Source organism: Culex quinquefasciatus, chromosome 3, assembly GCF_015732765.1.
Source record: "Culex quinquefasciatus strain JHB chromosome 3, VPISU_Cqui_1.0_pri_paternal, whole genome shotgun sequence".
Lineage (NCBI taxonomy): Eukaryota > Metazoa > Arthropoda > Insecta > Diptera > Culicidae > Culex > Culex quinquefasciatus.
In genome coordinates this window covers 141,542,254-141,566,586 of record NC_051863.1, presented here as the reverse complement: position 1 = coordinate 141,566,586, position 24,333 = coordinate 141,542,254, and the positions used below count along the sequence as shown (strand labels likewise).

The window sequence follows — 24,333 nt, the reverse complement described above, 5'->3', positions numbered from 1 at the left end:
CAGTTTGAATTGCTTTCGATTTCAATTAAATATGGTTTGGATCGTTGAACGTGAATGGATTAGTAGTTTAGTTTTGGGTTAAATACTTAAAATGTGATGGAAATAAGTGAAACCAAGCAATAATAATTTAAGGTGACGACATAGCTTTTAGCTACTATGTATCACTAGAAGATGAGGTTAGGGTACTATACTAATGAAAATTCTTATTTTTTGTGAATTGTTCAAAATAACAGACAAACTCTAAACAAAAAGCTGTATGAAATCTTCAACATTTCTCTCCACATTTGAAGCTTGTTTTATTTTTCAACAGAAATGGTTATGATGTTCATAAATGTCTGTTTATCCTATCTAGCATGTTTTCCCAAGCAGCATCGCGCAACATGCTAAAAACGTCTAAGTCCAATTAAGTTACAACAAAGGAGCAACAATGTTGCAATTCGCGAAAATGTAACATCGAAACATAGTTCTTTATGAAATAATGAGACTTAATGAGACTATGATAAATCGGCCAACATCGTTTTCACTATTGATAAAATGATTCTGCTATTTATTATGAGGAGGATTTCCCGAAGCAGTCAAAAAATAATCCGTGTGATTTTCAGGATGACCTCCAAAACTCGGCAGTTGAATACAAATCGGAACTTTGCACACACACACGGGAAGCGTACTTGGGTATCCCGAGCCGCCTACCCGTAGCCACTGAGCTTCCCGCCGGTGGGCAGCCTTGCTTATCCATTTTCCTGGCGAGACTCTTTCCCGGTTCCGACCGGCAGTAGGTGATCCACCACCCAACACAACATCCTCTTTGGGGTGCGGAAAAGCCGAATCCAGCGTTGGGCTGACGGTACCCGCGCCCGGTTCCTCACCCCACTTGCTTTTTTACAAGAAGGAGGGGAACCACTCACCAAGAACCATCCGCAATCCAGAAGTTTTATTCTGCTATGCTTAGAACACACCTGACAAACGCAGTTCATCAATTACGAGAACATTTTTTCGTTTGACAGTTCTTTAGACAAATAAAATGTTATGTTTCCATTATGTTACCACGACGTTACACAAATTGGGGTGTTCGATATGTATGTTCAACTTTGTTGCAACATATCCGAAACGTTGCTGCAGCAGAAGTGAAGTGTGGCAATTTGCTCAAAGAGTAATAAGCAGGGACGTACTAAGGGTGAATGTTTCACTAATCTAATCACACTTATTCAATTTATATTTCAATTTATCAATTTTATAATGATTAACGGGGGCTATAGCCTAAAATGAAGTAATATTTTATCGAACATGAAAATAACACAATAAAAATCCTAGAACTTTGAAGATTGGCATTATTATGTTCGATACATTATGAATAAGGCTATGGATCATAAATTTTATTAAATGTTTTTGACTTTCGGTTCTGGTTCAGGAAAGGAAAGGTGAGCGGCTAACACGCATGCTATTTTAGCGAATGACACTGCTCTTTCAATGATAGCACTCGCACTTGCACTCTAACGAAACTGGTTACTAAGACGCTTTTTTCATTTGTTTATTTGGAATTGAGTGACTTCGACCACTGGAAAGTCATGCAAACAATTTCATCAATTTTTATCTGGAAGTTTAGTCTAGTGCTTGTGTTCATGATTTTTGGAAGTGAATGTTCTATGGTTCTATTCTCTAAAACAGCGAATCTCAACCTTAAAGTAGACCCGGTACCCCCGTTGAGAATCGCTGCTCTACAAGGTAAACTTTTTTTTTGTGTAATAATAGCGCCGGGGATCGGAGAGGGAACATCAAGGCAGTGGACAGTATGCTGTTATGGCAAAGACTGGAAGTGGATAGTGGAAGACCAGCACTACGTCAAAAGAGTTTATTAATTGTACAATTCAGTTTTCAGCTGTCTACCGCGCCCTTTCTAGGCCCCCATCAGGATGTGAGCCCTGTTTTTAGCTCTTGTCAGACTTTTTTCGGAGTTATTGGAGGTTACCTTACAAAAAATAATAATAATAAATAACAAGCCATAGTTTCAACATTTGAATGCAAAAAGTGTTTCAAATGCTTTTTACACTAGTTCAGTTGTTTTACAATCATTAGTTTAAAAAAAAAGATTTGACGATACAACAATTTTAGCGAAAAAAAAAACTTTCACTGTGCATCGAAAATTTACATAAATTAAGATGATTTTTGAAAAAAATCAAACATCCTAAAATTTATTCTAAACGCAGAAGAAAGCATTTTAAATAATTTTTTCTCAATTGCACATACATTTCCATTAACTTTCGAGTAGAAATCATGCTTTAGAGATCACCACGACATGTAGGTTGTAGTGCAAATAGGTTTGGTGTTACAGGAAACCTCGTTTATGTTGCCCATAACCCGCAACAACGTGCATCAAGAACAAGAAGATCTAGCCGTTAAATCATGTTTTGTTTAAATTTATGTTTTGATAACTTGACTATATTTATGTTTGTAAAGTTCTTATTAGTTTTAAGCAACCAAACTTCATTGAGACCACCGGGTCAGATGATTTCAAATAAACTAATGTAAAACTAATGTCAAGAAGATTTATTCAATAATCACCGTAGCTTTATTAACTAAACTTGTGTTTAGTCTCGTTCACAACAATCTAATATTGGGTATTTGCATGGGTACATGGGTGACAGTGCCTCGGCTGAATGGTTACGCTATCCGCTTTGAAAGCGGATGATTCTGGGTTCGATTCCCATCTGCTCCAACCTTCCATCGGATGAGGAAGTAAAATGTCGGTCCCGGCCTTGGTTGTTAGGCCGTTAAGTCATTCGAGTCATGGGTGGTGGACGGCGGGTGGTGGACGGCGGGTGGTGGGCGGCGGGCGGTGGACGGCGGGCGGTGGCGACCGGAAAGCAGAGAAGAAAACTCTTTAGTGGCGGGTGTTTAGACAAGGTAGTCAATTATTTTTGACTTGATGTGGTTCCGTAACGACAGCTTGAAAGCACCCTGACTCGCATTTTTACAAACCGTCGGCAACTCGTTGTGCAGCTTGCACCCAACATAAGCGACCCTTTTCATACCGAATGTGTGTCCATTTACATAGTTTTGCTTGATATTGCATAAAAACAGCAATTTTCATACAGCTTATTTTATTAAAGATTCCTGAATACACCCCTGTGCATGCAAGCGCCATGATGGTAGATTGGAAAAAAAATATTTTAACAATCAATTTTCAGCTATTTTAACCCATTTTGTATAATTTTTTGATACAAATTGACGTTTGCGTAGCTATTATTAAAGCTCAGATAATTTTCAGATATATTAGCCAGCTTTGAAAATTTTGATACCAAAATTGCTCCAAAAAAGATAGCAAATTTAAAAAAGATTGAGGGCGCATGAAAAAATCATGAGCAGAATGCAATTTTACTCGGTAAACCTGAAATGGCCAAAGACATAAACCTTCTATACATTAAAGAAAATCAATTTTGTTTGTTGTCGACAAAAACTGCGACAGTTTTATTTTTCCAGACTTATCCATTTTTGTTTTGTAGCGAAACCAAAATGGAAACATATTTATTAAAAGATTAATTAGAAGTTTGTTGCGCTTGAAATCATTTTGGGTGCACGTTTGATTTCAAGCAACCAAAAATTTCACCTAAATGGTGACATATTTGCAACATATTTGTTACATTATTGCAACACCATCCATTTCTCCTACAAAACTGAGCATCGCATAGGAAACATTGCCGCAACAAGCTCACAACTATCTGGCTATTGTTGCCAATCGCGTTGTTGTCGTGCGCTTTTTTTGTCACCAGGAGTGTTGCGTACATGTTGCCACAGCGATATTGGATTGTTTTGAATTAGTTGCAAATAAGGCTTGGCAACAATAAATGCTGCTTGGGTTTGGATGGATTTAGCTAAGTGTTTTAGTTAATTTATAGCACTGAATGTTTTACCCTTATTGCATTTGTGGCCGTCTTACCCCGCGTATTTCAGATGCATACGATTTCAACGAATTTTATAAAATTGAGTAAATCTGAATAAATGATTTTTTTTAAAGAGGTCAAGAAAATATGTTGGGTTAATTTTATGAGACTTCTTCCTAAGAGGAGCCTTACACCATCTTCCCTACCATCATCAAATGTCTTTCTTTTTATCAACAAAAACATCGCCCTGTTAACTTTTTAATATCCTTGACCCATACAAACTTCAACGACCAAAAGCGACTCTTAAATCTCAACCGATTTCGCTCAAAATTAAAACAGTTTCGTGTTTTTAACTAAAGAATCGAGCCAGGGGTATCTCTTAAGATTTTCTTGTCACCCTAATGGGTAACCAAAAAATCATTTAAATGAGCGAAAAATATTGAAGATCCCAGAAATCTGGAAATGAACTCTATTTGTTTTTATTTTGTTTGGCTCCAACTTTGTGGAGGCCTTCCCTATGGCTGAACAAGTCATTTTGTGTCTGTATCTTTTGAAGAAATTTTCTAAACGATTTGGTGTCTTTGGCAAAGTTGTAAGTATTGATGAGGAAGAATGAGAAAAAATAGGCACACCACATTTTGTTTGACGATATTAAAATCAATTTCCCATAATCCGTAGTTGTAATTATTAATTTTTTGAGATATTTAGAAGTCTTAAACCCGCAACTTTTTAGGCAGGTCAAAAAATTTGCCACCTATTTATGATTTTATGAAAAATATTGTTTCTAGGAATAAAAATAAAATTTTACGCAAAAATATTTTTTGACTGCAATGTTTAATGTGAAATCGAATTTGTAAATCAAAAGTACCTAACCGGAATTTTGATAAAGTGCCACCATTTTCGAGATATGGCTACTAAAATTTTAATTAAAACTAAAAATTGCAGTTTTTCGTTTATTTTTTTTTTCAAAGTTGTGCTCATGAGTGATTATTTCTGAAAATATTTGTTCCGAGACTTTAAGAAAATTTCGACTAAGAATTATTTAAGATTGAACCTCTAGTTGTTAAGTTAAGGTCAAGGTTAAGTTTTCAAAGTCGCTCATTTTTTATTGCCAAAATTTCAGCAACTAATGGTCCAATTTATTATGTTAAAAAATTAAAACCTGTGAAATTTCCAGATTTTTTCAAAACTAAATATGAATGTTGAAAATTTTTGATAAAACATTGATAGGGCGGATGTTGCCATTTTGGTAAAAAAAACTTGAATGTGAGGAAGGTACCAACCACCGAGAAGTGGATTGAGTAACGTATTTAAACTAAGAACTACCCAATTTTTGTGCCATGTTTGTATTGAACGCAACCAATCAAAATATTGAGAAAAATAAGTTTCGTTTTGTTAAATTTACCATTACTCATTCAAAATTTTAAAAAAAAAATCTCAAATCATAGCTATACCACTATCCCAATTCGTCACATATGCTCCGATCCCCAGCTTTTGAAACTGTTGTTTGTTTGTTAATAATGGAATTAATATCATTTTTGGCTTTTTGAGAAAATGTCAAGTTTTCAAACAACTTATTTACACAACGAAAAATATTTTTTCTTCTGCATGCCATTCATCATCATCACACAAAAAACACACCAGATAAAAGAAGTTATACATCATTTCTTTAATCAAAAAGTTGCGTCTCAACAGTACCATTCATAAAACCACCCTCGAAAGCAACACAACTCAACATATTCACCCGTAAATGAGCTGCCAGAAATCTGTCAAAAAGAACTATGGGATAGATTTGTACGAAACACGAACACTTTTTTTGTGCAATATCAAAATCAAACAGATCTGAGTCTAAATAATGTTATTCTGTTAAATAGTCAGGTGTTAGCATTTTTTCAGTGAAACGTTTGTTCCCTCGCGCAAATATGTGAATAATTTAATTTTGAATTTTGAATAATTTTGAAAATTTACTCTAGATTTCATCCCACTGTGCTCTGCACTGCGGTCACTGTGCCGTCTCCAAATCAGCAGCAGAAGGAGCAGCAGTTCTGTTGATTAATTACGTTTGCATCCTTGAGACAGCAGCGTCCCAAAGCTCCAAAGAGACATTCTTCATAAAAGCACGCGCTCTTGTTGTGTCTACTCGTCCCAGTCACCCGTGTAGTCTCAGCTGCATAAACATGAGCAGAAATGATAAATGACGTTGGCAGTGTGGGAAAGCTTTTCCTCGTATGAGCATCCCCCCGCCCCCCTTTTTTCCGGAGGGATCGAAAAACCAGAAAACTACACACAAGCCACACCACAAGCATTCACTTGTTCATTCTGTGAGCTTCGTGCACTTGAATGCATTGACTTTTGCATACTGCTGCCCAGCCCAGTCAGTGTGTAATTTGTGTCGTATTTCCCTTGACATGGTCGTGTGCCACACACTGCTGAGGGAGATGAGTTTCGGAAAGTTTAAGATTATTTGGGGAAATCTTGTCGGGGAAAGTTTTCCAATCTTACTGCATATGTGGTGAATTGGAGTTTTGTGTTGGGAATTGAGATGAAAACTTGAATAGCTTTTCATTTTTCAATATTGCGATTCTGTGATTTCTGCAAATTGATATACGTTTTTTTTAAATACAACATTAAATCAATAAAAATTATTTGAAATTGTTTCACTGTCAGAGAATTCAAGATTCAAGATTCTTAAGAGGAATTAATAACAATTTCATAGAAAACCATTCTAATGGATTTTCATTCTAAGAACGACTATGCCACTGAATATCTTCACGTCTAGATTACATCGTTGTTGTGAGTGCTTGAAATAACCCACTTAATTCTCATCCTCCTCTTCTTTTTCCTCCTTCCAGTATCGTACGAGCAGTCGGCCATCCGGTACGTCTGGAAGAACGACGAGGACACTCTGCGGAAGAGTCCTTCGCTGACAACCCTAAATGCGTACTTGATCCAGAACCAAACCATAACCTGCCCCATCAAGGCGAGCTGGAGAGGTGAGTTTGGCCCGTTCCAGGCCCGGTTCCTTCCGGTCGGGAGGACCACTTTCTGCAACCCCTCTTTCTCTCTCTCTCTCTTTCTTTCTTTCTCTCACTCACACCCCCTTCTTTTCTATCTCTTACTGTGTGTATGTGTGCCTTTTAACCCCCACACCGCCTCCCACTAATACCACTACTATTATACTAACTAATATTGCTGCTAGTACTTTCAACCACTCTCTGTTTCCGGTACTAGCTGCGTCTGTTTTCCCACTCAACTTCTGAAAGTGGAAGATTTATTCGTTTTGCGTTTCACAAGAGCACTTTATCCCTTCCTCTCTTTTGGAAAGTTTTGTTTTAGTACACCCACCCTTCTCTCTCGATCTCTCGTTCTCTCTTTTGATCTTCTACTGTATCCACTTGTGCCCTCTTTTATCCACTGTTGTTCTCTGGACTAACACACAGTACCACCACCCTCATCTCGTTATGCCCCGACCAACCCTACCACCCCCCTCTCTTTTGTTGTTGACAGAATCCATTCTGTTCTGTTAGCTGCTTTTCTTTTTGTTTATTCTTATGTTTGCCTTTATGATTTACATTTTGTTTTGTTCCATATCAGATTGTTGGTCTCTCCATTGATATATAAACATACCCACATATATTTGTCACATCTTTGTCTACATCAAGAAACAATAAACTTTGCTTTATGGCTGACAAGAATAAACAAAAAAAATCGACCAAAAAACTTCACGCTTTACCTTTCAAATCAACAGCGCCACTTACTCAAACTGCAAACATCAAAACAAAATAACAAAAAAAAACCCCTCACCGAAAACTTTTCAGATTGTACATGATGGCACACGGCGAGCACCACGGCAAATGGACAGCTTTATTTTGTACAATATTGAAAGCGAGATTATTTTTCTATTATTATCTCTATATTTTTATGTATAATGTGTACATTTTCCTTAAAATCATCAAGAAAAATAACGAAAAATTTAAGTTTTCACTTTTACCTTAGGCCAATGCAAGTATTTTTTCAAAGTTTTTGTCCCTTGGCTCTGGCCAGGGGGGGGGGCTAAAAAATATATTTATAAATATTTAAATAAAAAACCACAGTTTCAACATTTGCATGGAAAAAGACTTTAAAAATGCGTTTTACACTAATTCAGTTGTTTTGCAATCATTAGTTTTCAAAAAATATAAGACTTGACGAAAACAAAAATTTTAGCATAAAAAAACCTCTTGCCATAAGGCCGTTGCAAATATTTTTCAAAGTTTATGTCACCCACCCTTCCCCTCCCCCCTCCCCCATCAATGTCAACCAGGGGGCAAACAAATATTTTTTCAAAAAATTTGAAAATGTTAATGAAAATTTAAGTTTAATCAACTAAAACCCAGTTCAAATGCATTTTCCTGCGTTTATAATCATATTTAGCATGTTTGAACTCCTTTGAAAACTTTTTAAATTGTACAGTCTGACAAAAAAAATTTTCTCGTGAAAAAAAAATTTCCCTCTATGCCTCGATATTTTGAAAACTAATGATTGAAAAGCAACTGGGCGCGTGTAAAATGCATTTTAAAGCACTTTTTTCATCCAAATGTTGAAATCTATTTTTTTTTTTTGCTCTCCCCTCGACTTTGGTAAGAGCCAAGGGACATACATTTAAAAATATTTGCAACGAATTAATAAACATCGAAAATTTTCAAATATTCAAAAGATTTACAAATCAACCTAAACATGCTGAAAATGATTCTAAACGCAGGGGAATGCATTTTAAATTGATTTAAGATGATTCCACTTAGACTACCACTGAAATTTTGAAGTTTTTTGAGAAAATATCCCCCCCCCCCTGATTTTTCGGGCCAACTTTGAAGGGGGGGGGGGAAGACAAACACTTTAAATAAAATTAGCAGCCTTAAATGATTTTAAATTTAATGTTATTGCTTTCCATTTTCAATGCTTCAATTTAAATGCCTGAGCAAAAAATATGAATTATATATTTACTTTTCAAATTATTTTTTATAAAATCGTGAAGTGTCAAGAGAAAATATATAAGACAGGGTTGGCCACCCTATAGCTCGATTGCCAGATCGAGCCCGTGAAGCCATTTAATCCGGCCCGCGACGGCTCCTGAAAATTGTTCAATGATAGGTCCTATGATCTTTCTGGAAATTGAATGTCCGATCAAAAAACGAAAACGTCCCCCCCGTCAATCGGACCGCGCACTGGACTTACAATCCAGAGCTCGCCGGTTCGAATCCCGAGGCGGGCGCTCTAAAATTCTTTGTGTAAATATGAGTATTCGGCGCCGTCGCTCCGTGCCATACTTTCATACACTTAGGAGCCCAGGGTGGCGAAGTCCTTGTAGATAAAAAGGAAGACACTAGTGGTTGGTACTAGCAATGGTGGCCGACTTTTTTTTTTCAAAAAACGAAAAAATCATATATTTCATTTCAAGCTAAGTTTCAAAGTTGATATAATAAAATGCTTTGAACATGATAACAGTTACGCTGCTGTCAAATATCTGCAAAATGTTTTCGAATTAATGCACAGAAAAAAAATGATGGTAATATTCATCAGGAAATGGTGACAGATTTTGTGGCAAAATAAATGATAAATTTTACCCCAGAAAATGATGAATTTTCATCAGTTTTTGATGAATATTCATCAGGTTCACATTTTTACACATTTTTTATGTAATATTACACAAATAAAGAGGTAATATTCAACCTACCAAATTTTCAACATTCCAAAATTCAACTTTTTTTTTCTGTGTGTACATACGGCATTTTATCAATATTTATCAGAGGTGAAATTGGGTCAAACAAACTTCAGCATTTTTGTATGACTCAATCTCACCCCCTAGACCCAATGTCACCACTGATGACGGTATTTGTAAACAATAGAATAACTGTTTTGATGCAAATTGAACAAATTAATCAATTTACAATTTATGACCAAGAAATACAATTTTTAACGTTTTGTTTTACTAATTGTTTTTTTTTAGTTTTAAATGGTCATTGATATTTTCCTTTTTCAAAATATATTATTGTTCCACATGTATTTGGAGAATGTTTGTTGTGTCGAGAATCTTATTATTTTTTGAGGACCAATTATTGGCACCTAAAATCAAAATCTGGAGTTGCTAACGAAACCTAACATTTTTGGCTACAAACCTACTTGATAAAATACGTTCAATTTTGGGTTTTCAAACACAAATTTTCATTTTTTTTAATAGGTTTTTATGCGAAAAAAAAATAAAAAAAAGATGTATTTGAAAATGTTGTGCGTTCTTCTTCTTCTTGAAAAAATGCAAATATGTAGTTGATGTCAGTAAACGCTTCAGCTTCGTCAAGGTATGATAGATTTGGGCTTCCTGAACACACTCCAATCGACAGAATTCAATTTTAGTGAATTCACTGTAAATGAATACAATTTTTTTTTGCCCCACAGATGGATGCGCATGATTGCATAACATTTATACCCGAAATTTGCTATTTATTTATTGGCACGGAATTCACTAAAATACAATTCTGTAGACTGGATCGTGATTAGGGAGTTAAAGAAAAATAAAGGGAGCATCAAAGACGTATGCAAATGTCCAACACCAGGGCTATTAGCTCTAATGTTCGACATTTGGGCCAACATTAGGGCCCTGTACCCCAATGTTTAATATTTGGATTTATTGCTATGTTTTCCAACACTGTAAAGTAAATCATTCCCAGTTCCTGAGAGGAACACCCTTGAAGGGTATCTTGGCCGGCATTTACAAAGCGGATTCAGTAGCAGTTTTAAACTCAACTAATCGATGCCGGTGTTCTCTCTTGTACTAAGCTTGCTGATATTCCTAGCTAGATAGTACAAAAGAGCACACGGGCTTCGTAATGTTAAGTGTATTCGATGCCTCTGTGCTCTCTTATACTAACTAGATAGGAAAACCAGCAAGCTTAGTGCAAGAGAGCACAGAGGCATCGTAATGTTAACCAGTAGCAGCGTGACCAGGCTCTGACAGAAGACCAAATGTCACCCCTGATGGCGGTACTCTTAATTGATGTCCAACAGCAGTTCACTTTACCCCAATCAAAACCCTTTACTTAATGTGCAACACTAGATCCCATTCCCATGTTGCCTACACACGGTGTTTTTTTTTTTTTTTTTTTTTTTTTTGTTTGAAGATTAATAATGTACAATACATTTCAATTGTACAACACGTACATTTCAATTAAAATTATGAATAATAATAAGGAGGTCATCCAAAAACCACGTGAACATTTTAGGTTTGTGGATGATTTGGCTATTGACAACGCTTAAAATTAAAATTAGCAAGAGCAGTCTCTTTTTTCACTACAACATCTTAAAAATTTTATATTTTGATGATAATGGGAACATGTACACTAAATTTTACTGTTTCTTTTTTAACATAAAATACGAATGAACATTGACAAAAGAATTAAACCGTGGTCATTTCGTACCACATTCCAACCACTATTTGTAAACATTGCAGTTGTTTGTCTACACAAATACTTCCATAGCTCCCCAAAGACTACTCCAAGTAATCGGCTTGTAATGTTCATATCATTTTCATGTAAGAAAAGCGAAAGACCAGCAGCTTGTGATGTCCACGGATCACACCCACACCCTCAAATACCCCACTAGATTTTGCATCCCCCATTTGGAACCTCCAGCCCCCGCAACCTGCATCGGAATGAGTTGTTCGTGGCGTAAAATGTGCGTGTGTAAAATTTCCAGCGTGTAAAAGTCAGCCAGCATGCGGTCCTGGGCGGAGCAAATGTGTCCTGCTGCTATTGTGATTAATTGGCAATTAAATATTGATCGATATCCTGGCTGCTCCTTCCGAGTCTTGTTCCGCACCACCACTGTGTCATGACCTTAACCTGTTCGTTTTTTTCTGTTGTTGTGTTGATTGGCTCTAGAGTAGTGTGCGCGCTTTGTTTTTTTATTTGATATCTTTATTTGATGTTATTTTCATTTTGTTTAATCAGGACTAATTAATCATCTTTTGTGTACCAGTACCGCTGGTAATTGTTGGACTGAGCTTCACCAGTTTGAGGGAAGGATGATCCTTTCGTGCATGCAATCACAGTGAACTCAATTATGCACTCTTTCAATTAGATTTGATCCAAATTTAAACAATTAAAAATCACGAACGGGGAGCAATCATTGGCAGGGAGCTCACGCAATGTTGACAACAATCATCAAGTTGAACTGTTCTGTAAATACAAGCTGCCGAGCATTTTCTGTCAGTGCTGAAGGCGAAATTTTCAAAAAAGTTTCTCTAAAAATTCGAGCAATCATCATATTTCTGTCATCATTCATTATTTCGAGCAATATTCAGCAATACTTCCCAAAGTGTGGCACAGGTGGGCAAAATAGTAATATCACAATCAATAGTTTTATTTTTTTATTTTTGTTTCCCTTAATAAGCATATCTTCAATTCGGTTCGATCCGAGGACAAACTTTAAACTCTGGTATGTATCTGTGGGAATATAGCGATCCCATATAGATTTAGTCCATCGTTTTAGATAATCATTCATTTGTTCAATATATTTAAGAATTTGGAAGTACTATTATGCACACATGTTTTATTATTATGCGAAAAAATAAATTGAAGATAAAATGTGAGTTATTTGAAGCAATTGAAACTTACTCGATGGTTTTTTTTTATACAAATTTGAGTAAACATTATTTAAAGCATTTTTCGGATTAAAACTATTTATTTCTTAGATAGATTTTTATTCTATTTTATTGTGGTGAGCTAACCTTTACAAATATTTTATTGAAAGCTGCAATACAGAAGAACAAAAGTAAACTATAGAACATTGAAAATTTAATACAACAGTTAAAAAAGTATTTAATAGGATGTAACAAAAATGACTTTTTGGCGGGCATTCAAGGGTTTGTTCCGGTGGGCATACTAAGCCCAAATCTAAAATATGAGCTTGATTAACCCGTAAAAAAGATTTTTCAAAAATGTCAAATTTTGGCCACTAAAGCATTTATTTTCAACAGCATTGGCGTGTAGGCCAGATCATTGCGCATCTTTTGGTATATATAACATCAAAATTTGGAGCACCCTGGAGCTCGGTACAGACCTTCAAATTTTGGCATTTTTTCGAAAAATCGGTCCCGGCAAAAAAGATATGCGTCGCACCTCGCGACGCCCGAGACGCCACTTGATTTTGCCCGGGCCGATTTTTCGAAAAAAATGCCAAACTTTGAAGGTCTGTACCGAGCTCCAGGGTGCTCCAAATTTTAATGTTATATATTCCAAAAAATGCGCAAGGATCTGGCCTACACGCCAATGATGTTGAAAATAAACGCTTCAGTGGCCAAAATGCCTCAAAAAGTGACATTTTTTAAAAAAAATCTTTTTTTACGGGTTAAATCCCATTTAAAATTGGAAGGCGGAGCGCCAGCTCCTGTTACGTCCAATCAAGCTCATATTTGGGATTTGGGCTTAGTATGCCCACCTGAACAAACCCTTGAATGCCCGCCAAAAAGTCATTTTAGTTACACTCTAGTATTTAATTAAGATTTATTTTGACTTAATAAATTTTGAATTTGTATATGGCTGGCATAATTTTATCAATTATTTAATTGAAACCGTTGAAATCAAAACAGAAAAATTAAAAATTTTGATCTGAACTTTTTTTTGCTTTGAGTAAATAATTATAAAATCATAAATCATAAAAACTAAGTGTAATTGAATTTTAATTCAAATGATTTAGTTTTGTTGTTTTGTTGATAATTGTTTTTCATGATAATTTAAATAAGTTTTGAATTTTTAAAATTTTCAATTTAATAGTCAAATACTGAATTAGTCAAAAGTTTACGAAATATTGTGTGTAGTTTTTAATTTGGACCATCATCAAAATTTAATCATTTTTACAAGGAACAAGATACGATTGAAAAACATGAACGTGTCCACTTATTTTTTCGCATGAAATTTTACAAATTAATTTAAAAAAAAATGTTTTTTCGGGAACCAAGGTTTTAATGAAAGGCCTCACATCATTTTTATATTTATAAAGTTTAATTATTCATTTACCTACCGAACATCAGGCAAATAATACTGACAAAACGAATGTCAGCCCCTGTGTGTAAATAAACAAAAACGCATGAATGAAACCTGTTTTTGCATACACAAAAGCGATCAAATAGTGAAAGCTCAGTTCAACATTTACAAACCTCGTTAAATCACCGCCGCTGCAATCTCTGCCACAGGAAATGCAGAAAATAATTTAAAAAAAGTCAATCATGCACCATCAGCATTGAAAGCTTTCCATTTTTATGTTTCATGAATACAAAAGTGCAATCACAAATATTACCGTTCGCTCACCAGAAAGGAAAAAAATACTCACACATTCACACAACGCTGTCCCACAGAGTAAATAAACAAAGTTGTGAAAAAAGCACGCGCTTGGTCTTGGCTTCTATATAAATGTATGAACGAATCGGTTCGGTTAGCAAGTTTCCCTGTTTAGTATACTTTACTCAAAGTTTTCCCTTTTTTTCCCCCTCAGCTGTACCATTCCCCACTCTGTGGAAAACTGTAGTTTATAGTTTAAAGTTTTTTTTAACATTTCCTCGTGTTTGGGTTTCCATCGTTTCCGTTCAGCGTGTTTCGTTCGAAATGTTATTTCATTCCTCCAAGTTCATTTCCCCAAAACATTTCCGGTATTTTCAGTTTCACTCGATTTGTTTTGGTATTTTCCTTCTTCGAACGTCCCCAAAAATAGTTTCACTTCTCTCACCTTTTCCCGTGTGTTAATGAGAAATGGTCACCTTCCTCGAAAGCTCCCCTCACAGCAAACACACCCCTCTCTTTTTTCTTCAACCCCCTTTTTCCCACCACTCGAAACATAACCCCAATTGCTATGCTTAGAGAACTCTTTCTCCCAACAACAACAAAAAACCAAATTGCGAATTTTATTGACAAAGTTGAATTAAAAAAAGCACCACTTGTTTCTGTTTTCTCCAAAACTTTGCCTCAAAACTCGAAAAAAAAAACACTCGAAAAATTGCGAACCTCGCGCGCAAACCCTTCTCCACCACCACCACCACCAACCAACCAACCAACCAAACGAAAATCAAATCAAAAACTGTTCCCCCCAAAAAACTCGAAAATCAAACATAAACCCGAGAAGCTGAAGGACAAGCCCTTTCCGAAGAGGACGAAGAGTTTCTTTGTAATTTATGTCAGAGGCGGTTTGAGGAGCAAGGTACATAAAAACTGAACAATTTGATGATCATTCTGATTAAATGGCCGTTGTTTTCTTTTTCCTTTTTTTATTTTTTTTTCGTTTTTATGATCCGTTGCGTTCTTCATGTTTTATTATTTTTGGTTTAATTTCAGTTTCTAACTCTTCCATACACATTGCTCCTGTTTCGTCCCTCCCGTTCCTTTCTAAAAAAAAGTTTTGAGAAGAGCATCTCAGCATTTAACGCAAAAATTTGTTTACAAAAGAAAGTTTTTGATGAGCCTCACAGATGGCTCTCAAATGGATACAACAGATTGAACGATAACTTTTCAAAGAAATGGATCTTCAAATATTTTAGCAATTTCAAAATGTTGCTCAATAATATTGAAATTGTGTTTTTAAAAAAACATTTATTTAAAATGTTCAGAATCCAATGCAAATTAATTTATCCAGGAAACCAACCCAAATAGCAAAAAAAAACAAATAACAAAACTATCACAAACCAAATCTTTAAACAATAAACAATAAACAATAAACAATAAACAATAAACAATAAACAATAAACAATAAACAATAAACAATAAACAATAAACAATAAACAATAAACAATAAACAATAAACAATAAACAATAAACAATAAACAATAAACAATAAACAATAAACAATAAACAATAAACAATAAACAATAAACAATAAACAATAAACAATAAACAATAAACAATAAACAATAAACAATAAACAATAAACAATAAACAATAAACAATAAACAATAAACAATAAACAATAAACAATAAACAATAAACAATAAACAATAAACAATAAACAATAAACAATAAACAATAAACAATAAACAATAAACAATAAACAATAAACAATAAACAATAAACAATAAACAATAAACAATAAACAATAAACAATAAACAATAAACAATAAACAATAAACAATAAACAATAAACAATAAACAATAAACAATAAACAATAAACAATAAACAATAAACAATAAACAATAAACAATAAACAATAAACAATAAACAATAAACAATAAACAATAAACAATAAACAATAAACAATAAACAATAAACAATAAACAATAAACAATAAACAATAAACAATAAACAATAAACAATAAACAATAAACAATAAACAATAAACAATAAACAATAAACAATAAACAATAAACAATAAACAATAAACAATAAACAATAAACAATAAACAATAAACAATAAACAATAAACAATAAACAATAAACAATAAACAATAAACAATAAACAATAAACAATAAACAATAAACAATAAACAATAAACAATAAACAATAAACAATAAACAATAAACAATAAACAATAAACAATAAACAATAAACAATAAACAATAAACAATAAACAATAAACAATAAACAATAAACAATAAACAATAAACAATAAACAATAAACAATAAACAATAAACAATAAACAATAAACAATAAACAATAAACAATAAACAATAAACAATAAACAATAAACAATAAACAATAAACAATAAACAATAAACAATAAACAATAAACAATAAACAATAAACAATAAACAATAAACAATAAACAATAAACAATAAACAATAAACAATAAACAATAAACAATAAACAATAAACAATAAACAATAAACAATAAACAATAAACAATAAACAATAAACAATAAACAATAAACAATAAACAATAAACAATAAACAATAAACAATAAACAATAAACAATAAACAATAAACAATAAACAATAAACAATAAACAATAAACAATAAACAATAAACAATAAACAATAAACAATAAACAATAAACAATAAACAATAAACAATAAACAATAAACAATAAACAATAAACAATAAACAATAAACAATAAACAATAAACAATAAACAATAAACAATAAACAATAAACAATAAACAATAAACAATAAACAATAAACAATAAACAATAAACAATAAACAATAAACAATAAACAATAAACAATAAACAATAAACAATAAACAATAAACAATAAACAATAAACAATGAACAATAAACAATAAACAATAAACAAACAGTTATAACCTAAGAAGTGTAACTTAATTGAAAATCAAGAAAACAGAAAGACAAAAGGTCAAATAGATAAAAGGTCGAATATACATAAGGTCGAATGGAAAAATGGTCGAAGGTGTTTTTTTTTGTTCTTTTTATTGATCTTATTGTGTAACGGGCCATCCATAAACCCCTTCCCCTTGTGTTTGATAATTACAAGCTTCCATCCTCTAAACTTGGTTTATGAACAGGGATGCAACTTGTTTTTTGAAAAAGTCTGAAAAAAGTCTGTGTATGTCTGTGCATTTGTATTAAATTCAAATATATCAATTTACAGTCATGGAAATCCATCAGAAATTGAATTTTTAAACATTTAAACTGCCCATGTTCGCATAAATGTCCCATATGCAAAAACAGCAATCTGAGAAAAACGCATTTGAAGTTTGTCCCACACATAAGGCTACGTGTTAAATTTTCGCGAAAAAACTGGATTTCCTCCTGATATCTAGAACAAAGTACTGGATGTTATAGGCTCTTTCGAAAGAGCACACAATTTTGAATGAAATTGCATCAATAACTCGAAATGGATGAAAATGCATATGGGACATTTATGCGATCAGGGGCAGTGAAGACTAACGAAATAAGGTTGATATTTGGTTGATATTTTCAGAAAATATTATTTTAGTGAAGCTTTTTAAAAGTCTGTGCACCTAAAAAAAAGTCTGGCGTAAGCTCAAATGTCTGTAAAAAACAAACAAAACTGTGAACCTGGCATCCCTGTTTATGAATTTCCCCTTAAGTCAGCAAGTTGTCTTTTAAATAACAACAATATTTATTTTAAAAAAAAATCTGATCAAGGAGCAATTTTCCGGTCTTTTTGAAAAAAAAAAGCAAAATAAAAATTCATTTTTGTTTTGAAAAATTAATAAAAAACCGGCTTTAATATATTGGAAGGAAAAACCCATAAAATAATTGCAAAAAAGGCAAAAAATTGTGACTTATTCAGGCATAGTTGATCTGTTTATATAAAAAAAAACTTTTTAAGTTTAAAATTTATTGTTGTGTGTTTTCTTCAAGCTTTTTTTCTATATTTTTCGACTTTTCAACCATGTGGCCATTCGACAATCTGGCTTTTGACCTTTTGAAAAACTTGAATAAAAAAAAACTTTTTCTGATTGAGGTACAAGTTCACCTAACTGATTTTGTATCAGAATAATCAAATATTCTATTCAATTCCGTATAAAAAAAAATCAGCAAAACAAATGTTCCGCTGATCCACATGTCACCGCAGTTTCGCCACACTCTCTGGCATAAACTTTGTCTACAACCAGAGAGCACTGTTTGCACAGTCGGTCCAGTTTCGCAACTTTCCAGGTCATCGGAAAGTTCAGCGCTGGAAAAAGCGTTGGTCATTTCAAACCATTGTTTGTGGAAACTTTTCCCCCGGAAAACCGCTCCTTCCCCCATGTCACGAAAGTTGGTGTTGAGTTTTATTGAAGCGTTAGTTTTTATCGACACATTTCACACAAACGCGCATACACACTGATTGTCTAATATTGTTTCAATCTGTTCCGGTTTTCCGGGTAACAAAGAGCAACATTTTGCTAGTGGCTAAGCCATTTTAAGGTCGTTGTTTTTTTCGGTTACCTTCATCCTGACTCCTTGTCCCCTACTGAGTTAAGTGTTTTTATTTCGTTTTATTTGTTCAGTTTAACTTTGTTGAGTTGTTTTCTTCATTTCTCTTTGTGACGTGGTATTGCTACTCTCATAAATGTTTTTTTTTCTCTGTAGAATAAGCCCCCTTCCCCCAGACATTCTATTTTTTTTTGGGACCAGCCACGAGTCGTTTCCATCTAATGCTTTTATATGAAAGACAAGACCCGTGAATTCACTGATTTTTCGATCTTTTTCCTCCCCTCAAAACTCTCTAGAGCACTCTCAGATTTTCGAGCACATTTTGCTGCCGGCGCACTGTTTTACTGTTCGTTTTGCTCCACCCGCCCCCACTGAATGCTTTGAGACATCAAATAAATTGCGGATCCTTTCATTTTCGAACAGCAAGCTGACTGCCTGAAACGTGAAAGACATCGTTTCTTTTTTTTATTGTGTGTTCCGGTTCCGTCTTCCCTTAAATCACCAAAAATGAGTTTTGCATACTTTTTTACAGCTTTTTTTTCGCAGAATTCGTTAAAGTCTAAACTCGTGAGAGGACCGAACTCTGTTTCGTTAATCTTTGGTTCAAATTTACGTTTTTCACTGTTCAACATTCACACTTTTCTCCCAATAGAACTTCACTTATCTGACAATGCTGTCAATGTTTTCCCGAATCGTACCCCGCCCCCCTCGAATGCTTCCATCTCAAGATTTTTTTAGTTTATTTTCAAATCCCCCATTATTTTTCGACTAGATACTACACCCCCCGAAGGAATCTTCTCGAAAAGCCAATAAAGTTTAATCGCCTTACTTTCTACTCCTATAATTACGATAATATAAAAACATAAAAACCAATCACTATATGTAGGAAATTACAGTTGTCTGAAAGTGGATTTAATATTTACAAGAGATCGAGCGTTCTATTTTACGACCGTATTCATACCGGGCATCATCCTGGTGACCTCATCGTTCATCACCTTCTGGCTCGAGTGGAACGCGGTGCCGGCCAGATCAATGATAGGTAATGATGATCATCAATCGAACCACCCTCAAACCACCCATCAGCAAATCCAGCAGCAGCAGCAGCAGCACCAAGTCAGAACGAGGTTCAGCCGCATTTTTTCTCTCCTGGCAGCGACTCATAAATACTGTGTAAAACAAAAATCCGGCCATAAACCATTCATTTCGACAGGATACACAACTCATCATCATTGGAATTTCGACGGGAGTCGTCATTTCCTCCACCAGAATCATAAAAACAAAACAAAAATTTTACACGCAAGAGAAGAAAACGATTTTTTTAGATCTAAAACTGTAAAATGATTTGAGCTTCTAAGAACTAATCAAACATCAAATTAAAGTATCTGACCATACTTTAGGCAACAGTATACCCAAATATTTTTTTTGCGAAAAAGCTTTTCACATTTTGGTAATGCAATCCTTCTGGTCCACATCATTTCCATAACATTATTTACAAGGAACGTAAAATTCGTTGCCAGAAAAGTATAAACATGTGTTAGGTAAGGTAGGTAGAAGATATTTTGTCAAAAGATTGCCTGGGAAGTAAACTTAATACCTTTAAAAGAAAAATCATGACAAAGACGGAAATTGTCACCGTATAGACATTTAGGAAAATCGAATTGAAAAAAATCTTCTTTTAATTTACTTATTTTAAACATCTAATCGAGTTTAGCGACCCCCGAACATAAAAAAAATGCATTTATTGAATGTTTTATCAAAATTGGCCACCATCTTGGGTAAGCTCAGCGACCAAAAAACTTTTTGTGGTGAGTCGATTATCTGAAGTAATTTCTTAAACAGAATAGGATAATCGAGTCTGGACTGAACTTTTGTAATTTCCTGATAAAGTTTTTTATTAAAATTTATTTTAGTTTGTGATTTTCGATTGACATTTGATTTAAAGATTTTTTCAATAAATTTTAATTATAATAATAAAAATATTTATCCTTAGTCAATTATCTGGTTCTTTTTTGGACTTTGATTATCAGATAATTGATTGATGTTGTGCTTTTAAATAGAAAAAACGACAAAACATGACATTTTAAAAAATTAACGATTTATTCTGCACACTTCGCAATTTCAAAGGCTTGGTGTTAAGTTACATTATTTGATGCAAATAATAAATAATAAAAAAAAAATATTTGAGCTTTTATTTTTCTATCTTGAAATCTATTGGTCTTTTCCTAAAACTGAAAAAACATTGCTTTTTCTGGAATTCAATCAATCAATTTTTTTTTCATACAAATATAATATTCCTATTTCCATCAAAACCAAAATTTGAAGCATAAATAAAAAAAGTGAACATTTTCAAAAAGGGACTATCCGTTAACAACTTTTTAAATATCTCAAATTTAATTATAAACAAAAAAAGTTGACGAATACCATTATTTTAATATCCTTAAACTGTCATGTTTTTCTTCATTCTTTGAATCGGAAAACGAAGTGCATTTTCGGATTCTTTGGACAATTTTCCTTTAGAAGAAGGTAACATAAATTTGTAAATAATAAATACTATGTGTTTTTGAAACATAATTTTAACAAATCTCAAAATTTTATAGACATTTTCAGTAGAACAAATTTGATATTAAAAGTGAAAACTTTTGATTCGTGCTTCAGTTTAAAATGCAATATGAATCGATAATTTTATAATGAAAATTGGTTTCTACTAATTTCAGGCAAAATTCAGACTTTTTACAATTTTACCTAAAATTTAAATGTATTTTGTTAAAAAGTTTATAAACTTAGTTAACTAAATATAAACATAGATTTATTATCTTAAAAAACTATTCTAGCAACCTTAGTGATGGTACATTTGACATAAAAATAATATTTGAACACCTTAAATCTGATTTTCACAAGAAAAACTATGACTATCAAAGTCACCCCGGATTCCAAATAAGAATCAACAAAAATTGACAAAAAATAACTGCGCAGGCTCTACTCGAGGGGAGGCATGAAGTTTTGGGTCCCCAGAATCACATGCACTTTGAATTTTTAAAAAATATTTAGACTGGGCCGAATGGTTTTTCTCCAAAAATTGTGTGAAGAATTAGATCGGTTCGTTGCTGTTGCATCCAATTCAAAAATTGCATGCAATATGTGGGAATAGCGAACTGCACTAAGTCTCCATACAAACTTTGGAGAAAAACCATTCGTCCCTGTCTATATATTTTTTGAAAAATTCAAAGTGAACGTCATTCTGTGGACCCAAAACTTAATGCTTCCCCTCGAGTTGAGCCTGCGCAGAAATTTTGTTCGTCGGTGTAATTCGTGGTTTGAACCCAGTTCAAATTCTGATAACATAAAATTTCAAATATTTTTTTACTTCATTTTAAATTATTTACTATAGAGCCTAATTCCATTAATTTGATGGAAAAATTAATACTAACATTTCAAAAAGGTCAATATATTCAGTGTTACGCCCTTTTGAAATTTTAGAACTTAAACTTAAAAGAATCGAAAAGATCAACGAATTTAACATATGTTTATTTTTTCCATTGAAAATAGGACCATTAGTTTCTGAGAAATTTGCTTTAGAAAATTAAAGGCTGATTGGATAAAACTTAAAAAAAAAACAATTTTCTTGTTTCTTTCCAAGTTTCTTGAGCAATTTTATTGGAGATTTAATCAACTTTTCGAAAAATAATATTTTCAGCGGTGGAGTATTTTTCAGTTAAAATTAAACTATAATTGGCTGTACTTGGAAACAGTGCATTTTATCAACAAATCTGTAAGTCACTTTTTGATTGCGAATTTTATTTTACATGAGAAACTTAAGTCAAAAATAAAATATTTTTCGAGTAAAATTTTTTTTTCCAGCAAAACTTTTTTTCTGAAAATCAAAACTCGGCGGCGAAATTTTTATCCATACTTTTCTATGGCTTAAAAGTTGTGGTTTTTGTTACCTAAAACATATATAAAAATTGAAAAAAATTAATAAAAAAGTGCATTTTGGGAAATTGTTTTTTAAAGATCATTAAAAATCGTAAAAGAAATTTTCGTGTCCATTTTATTTTCTGAAAAGTCTTTATCAACACCTACTACTTTGCTGAAGACACCAAACCGAAAACCGAACCGAAAATTTCTTCAAAAAATACAAATTTTGGAAAAAAAAATGTACGTACCATTTTTGTAAAGGATACCTGTCAAAATTGTATGAAGCCTAGTATGGTTGCTCACTTAAAAAAATGTGTGTTCAATATTCTATTGAATTTCATTGACATCATGTTTAGAGGGTTAATTTAAGCAGATTGATCAATTTTTTTAAGGGTTTACTATGAGAACTCTTTTCAATAATTTACATAATCTTTATTACTGCTCCAAAATGTTTTTTTTCAACTTGGCTTAAGGTGAAGCCGTTGATCATTTTCGAAGAAAATTGATCATCACTATTAAATATTCTGTATTAAATTCAATTTAACGAATTTCAGCACCAAAAGGAATCAGCATGTGCCGGGTGTTGAGTTCTTCAAGCCACTGAAAGAAATTTTGATCTAAATTAAAAGCGTTTAAAAATTTATATAATTTTGTGGTACAATCATTGACGTCCTAGTTGACAATCATTGATTAATGACGATTTCTATAACTTTATGATAATCGTTACCAAAAGGAATCAGCATGTGTAGGGCACTATTCTAAACAACTTGTTGAAGGAATTTTGTCAAAATATTGAAAGCGACGCAAAATTTATATCTTTGAACGAAAAATCATGACCATGATGGAAGTCTTCACGTTAAACCTGACCATTTTAAATTACAATATCAAAAAGCAACCCATATAAAACACTACCAATACGTTTATTAAGAAAAAAAATGGTAAGCGAGTCGAGCAAGTTCTTTTTAATTACCAAATTATGAAGCTTCATTTTATTTTGAACTGCAGAGTTCAAAAAAACATGTCAGAACTCTACAAAAATCGTTTTCCTCCAACGCTCTATTCTCACAACGCATTTCAACGTGATTTCACAACATGTTGAATCGTTCCTGCTCGCACACGAAATCACTCAATCAAACTTGCACACACATGCACATAAACTCACTGATCATATCATCTGAATAATAAATAGCGATTTTTTGGCGTTTGAGCGGTGACCGGCGTGGATTGTCTCTCTTTGGAAATGTGAAAAACAAAAAATCACCACCACTTTGCGGAAGGTCGCGATGAACGTGCTTCGAATATTCGCCTTCCGCCGGAAACGAACGAAAGTATCCGATCTCTGCAACACACACACACACACACCGACACACGCGCACACACACCAGCATACATGTTTCATTTTCTGCCTGGCTGCCCGTTTCCGGAATCAATTCGAATTTTTGATTGAACGTTTCTTTTATAGATCTTAGAATTGGTTTTTTCGGAATGAAGTAGCATTAGAAATAAATAAATCTTAATGTTTCAGCAGTAGTTTGTTTACCTCTAATCAACACTATTTTCCCTTAGTTATAAAACGTAGATTTCAAAAGGAATGCTGCATGCAACATTTAGTTTCAAATAAGTTCAATTCAACATTTTAAAGTTATTCTTTAAATGAGTTTAAAACATACATTG

General features: G+C 33.3%; 1 protein-coding gene across 50 annotated transcripts in view; it reads left to right on the top strand.

Moving 5' to 3' along the window:
• The window catches only part of LOC6033527 (glutamate-gated chloride channel), a 272,801-nt gene that overhangs the window by 197,096 nt on the left and 51,372 nt on the right, over nt 1-24,333 (top strand). For 30 of the 50 annotated variants that reach the window (XM_038259413.1, XM_038259414.1, XM_038259432.1 and 27 more), the window contains 3 exons: nt 6,731-6,871; nt 15,027-15,101; nt 19,631-19,783. In XM_038259413.1, the coding sequence (XP_038115341.1) occupies nt 6,731-6,871; nt 15,027-15,101; nt 19,631-19,783 (369 nt within the window). Of the gene's footprint in view, nt 1-6,730; nt 6,872-12,302; nt 12,348-15,026; nt 15,102-19,630; nt 19,784-24,333 lie in introns of all 50 variants that reach the window. The other 20 variants (XM_038259429.1, XM_038259461.1, XM_038259459.1 and 17 more) reach the window with 4 other exon arrangements.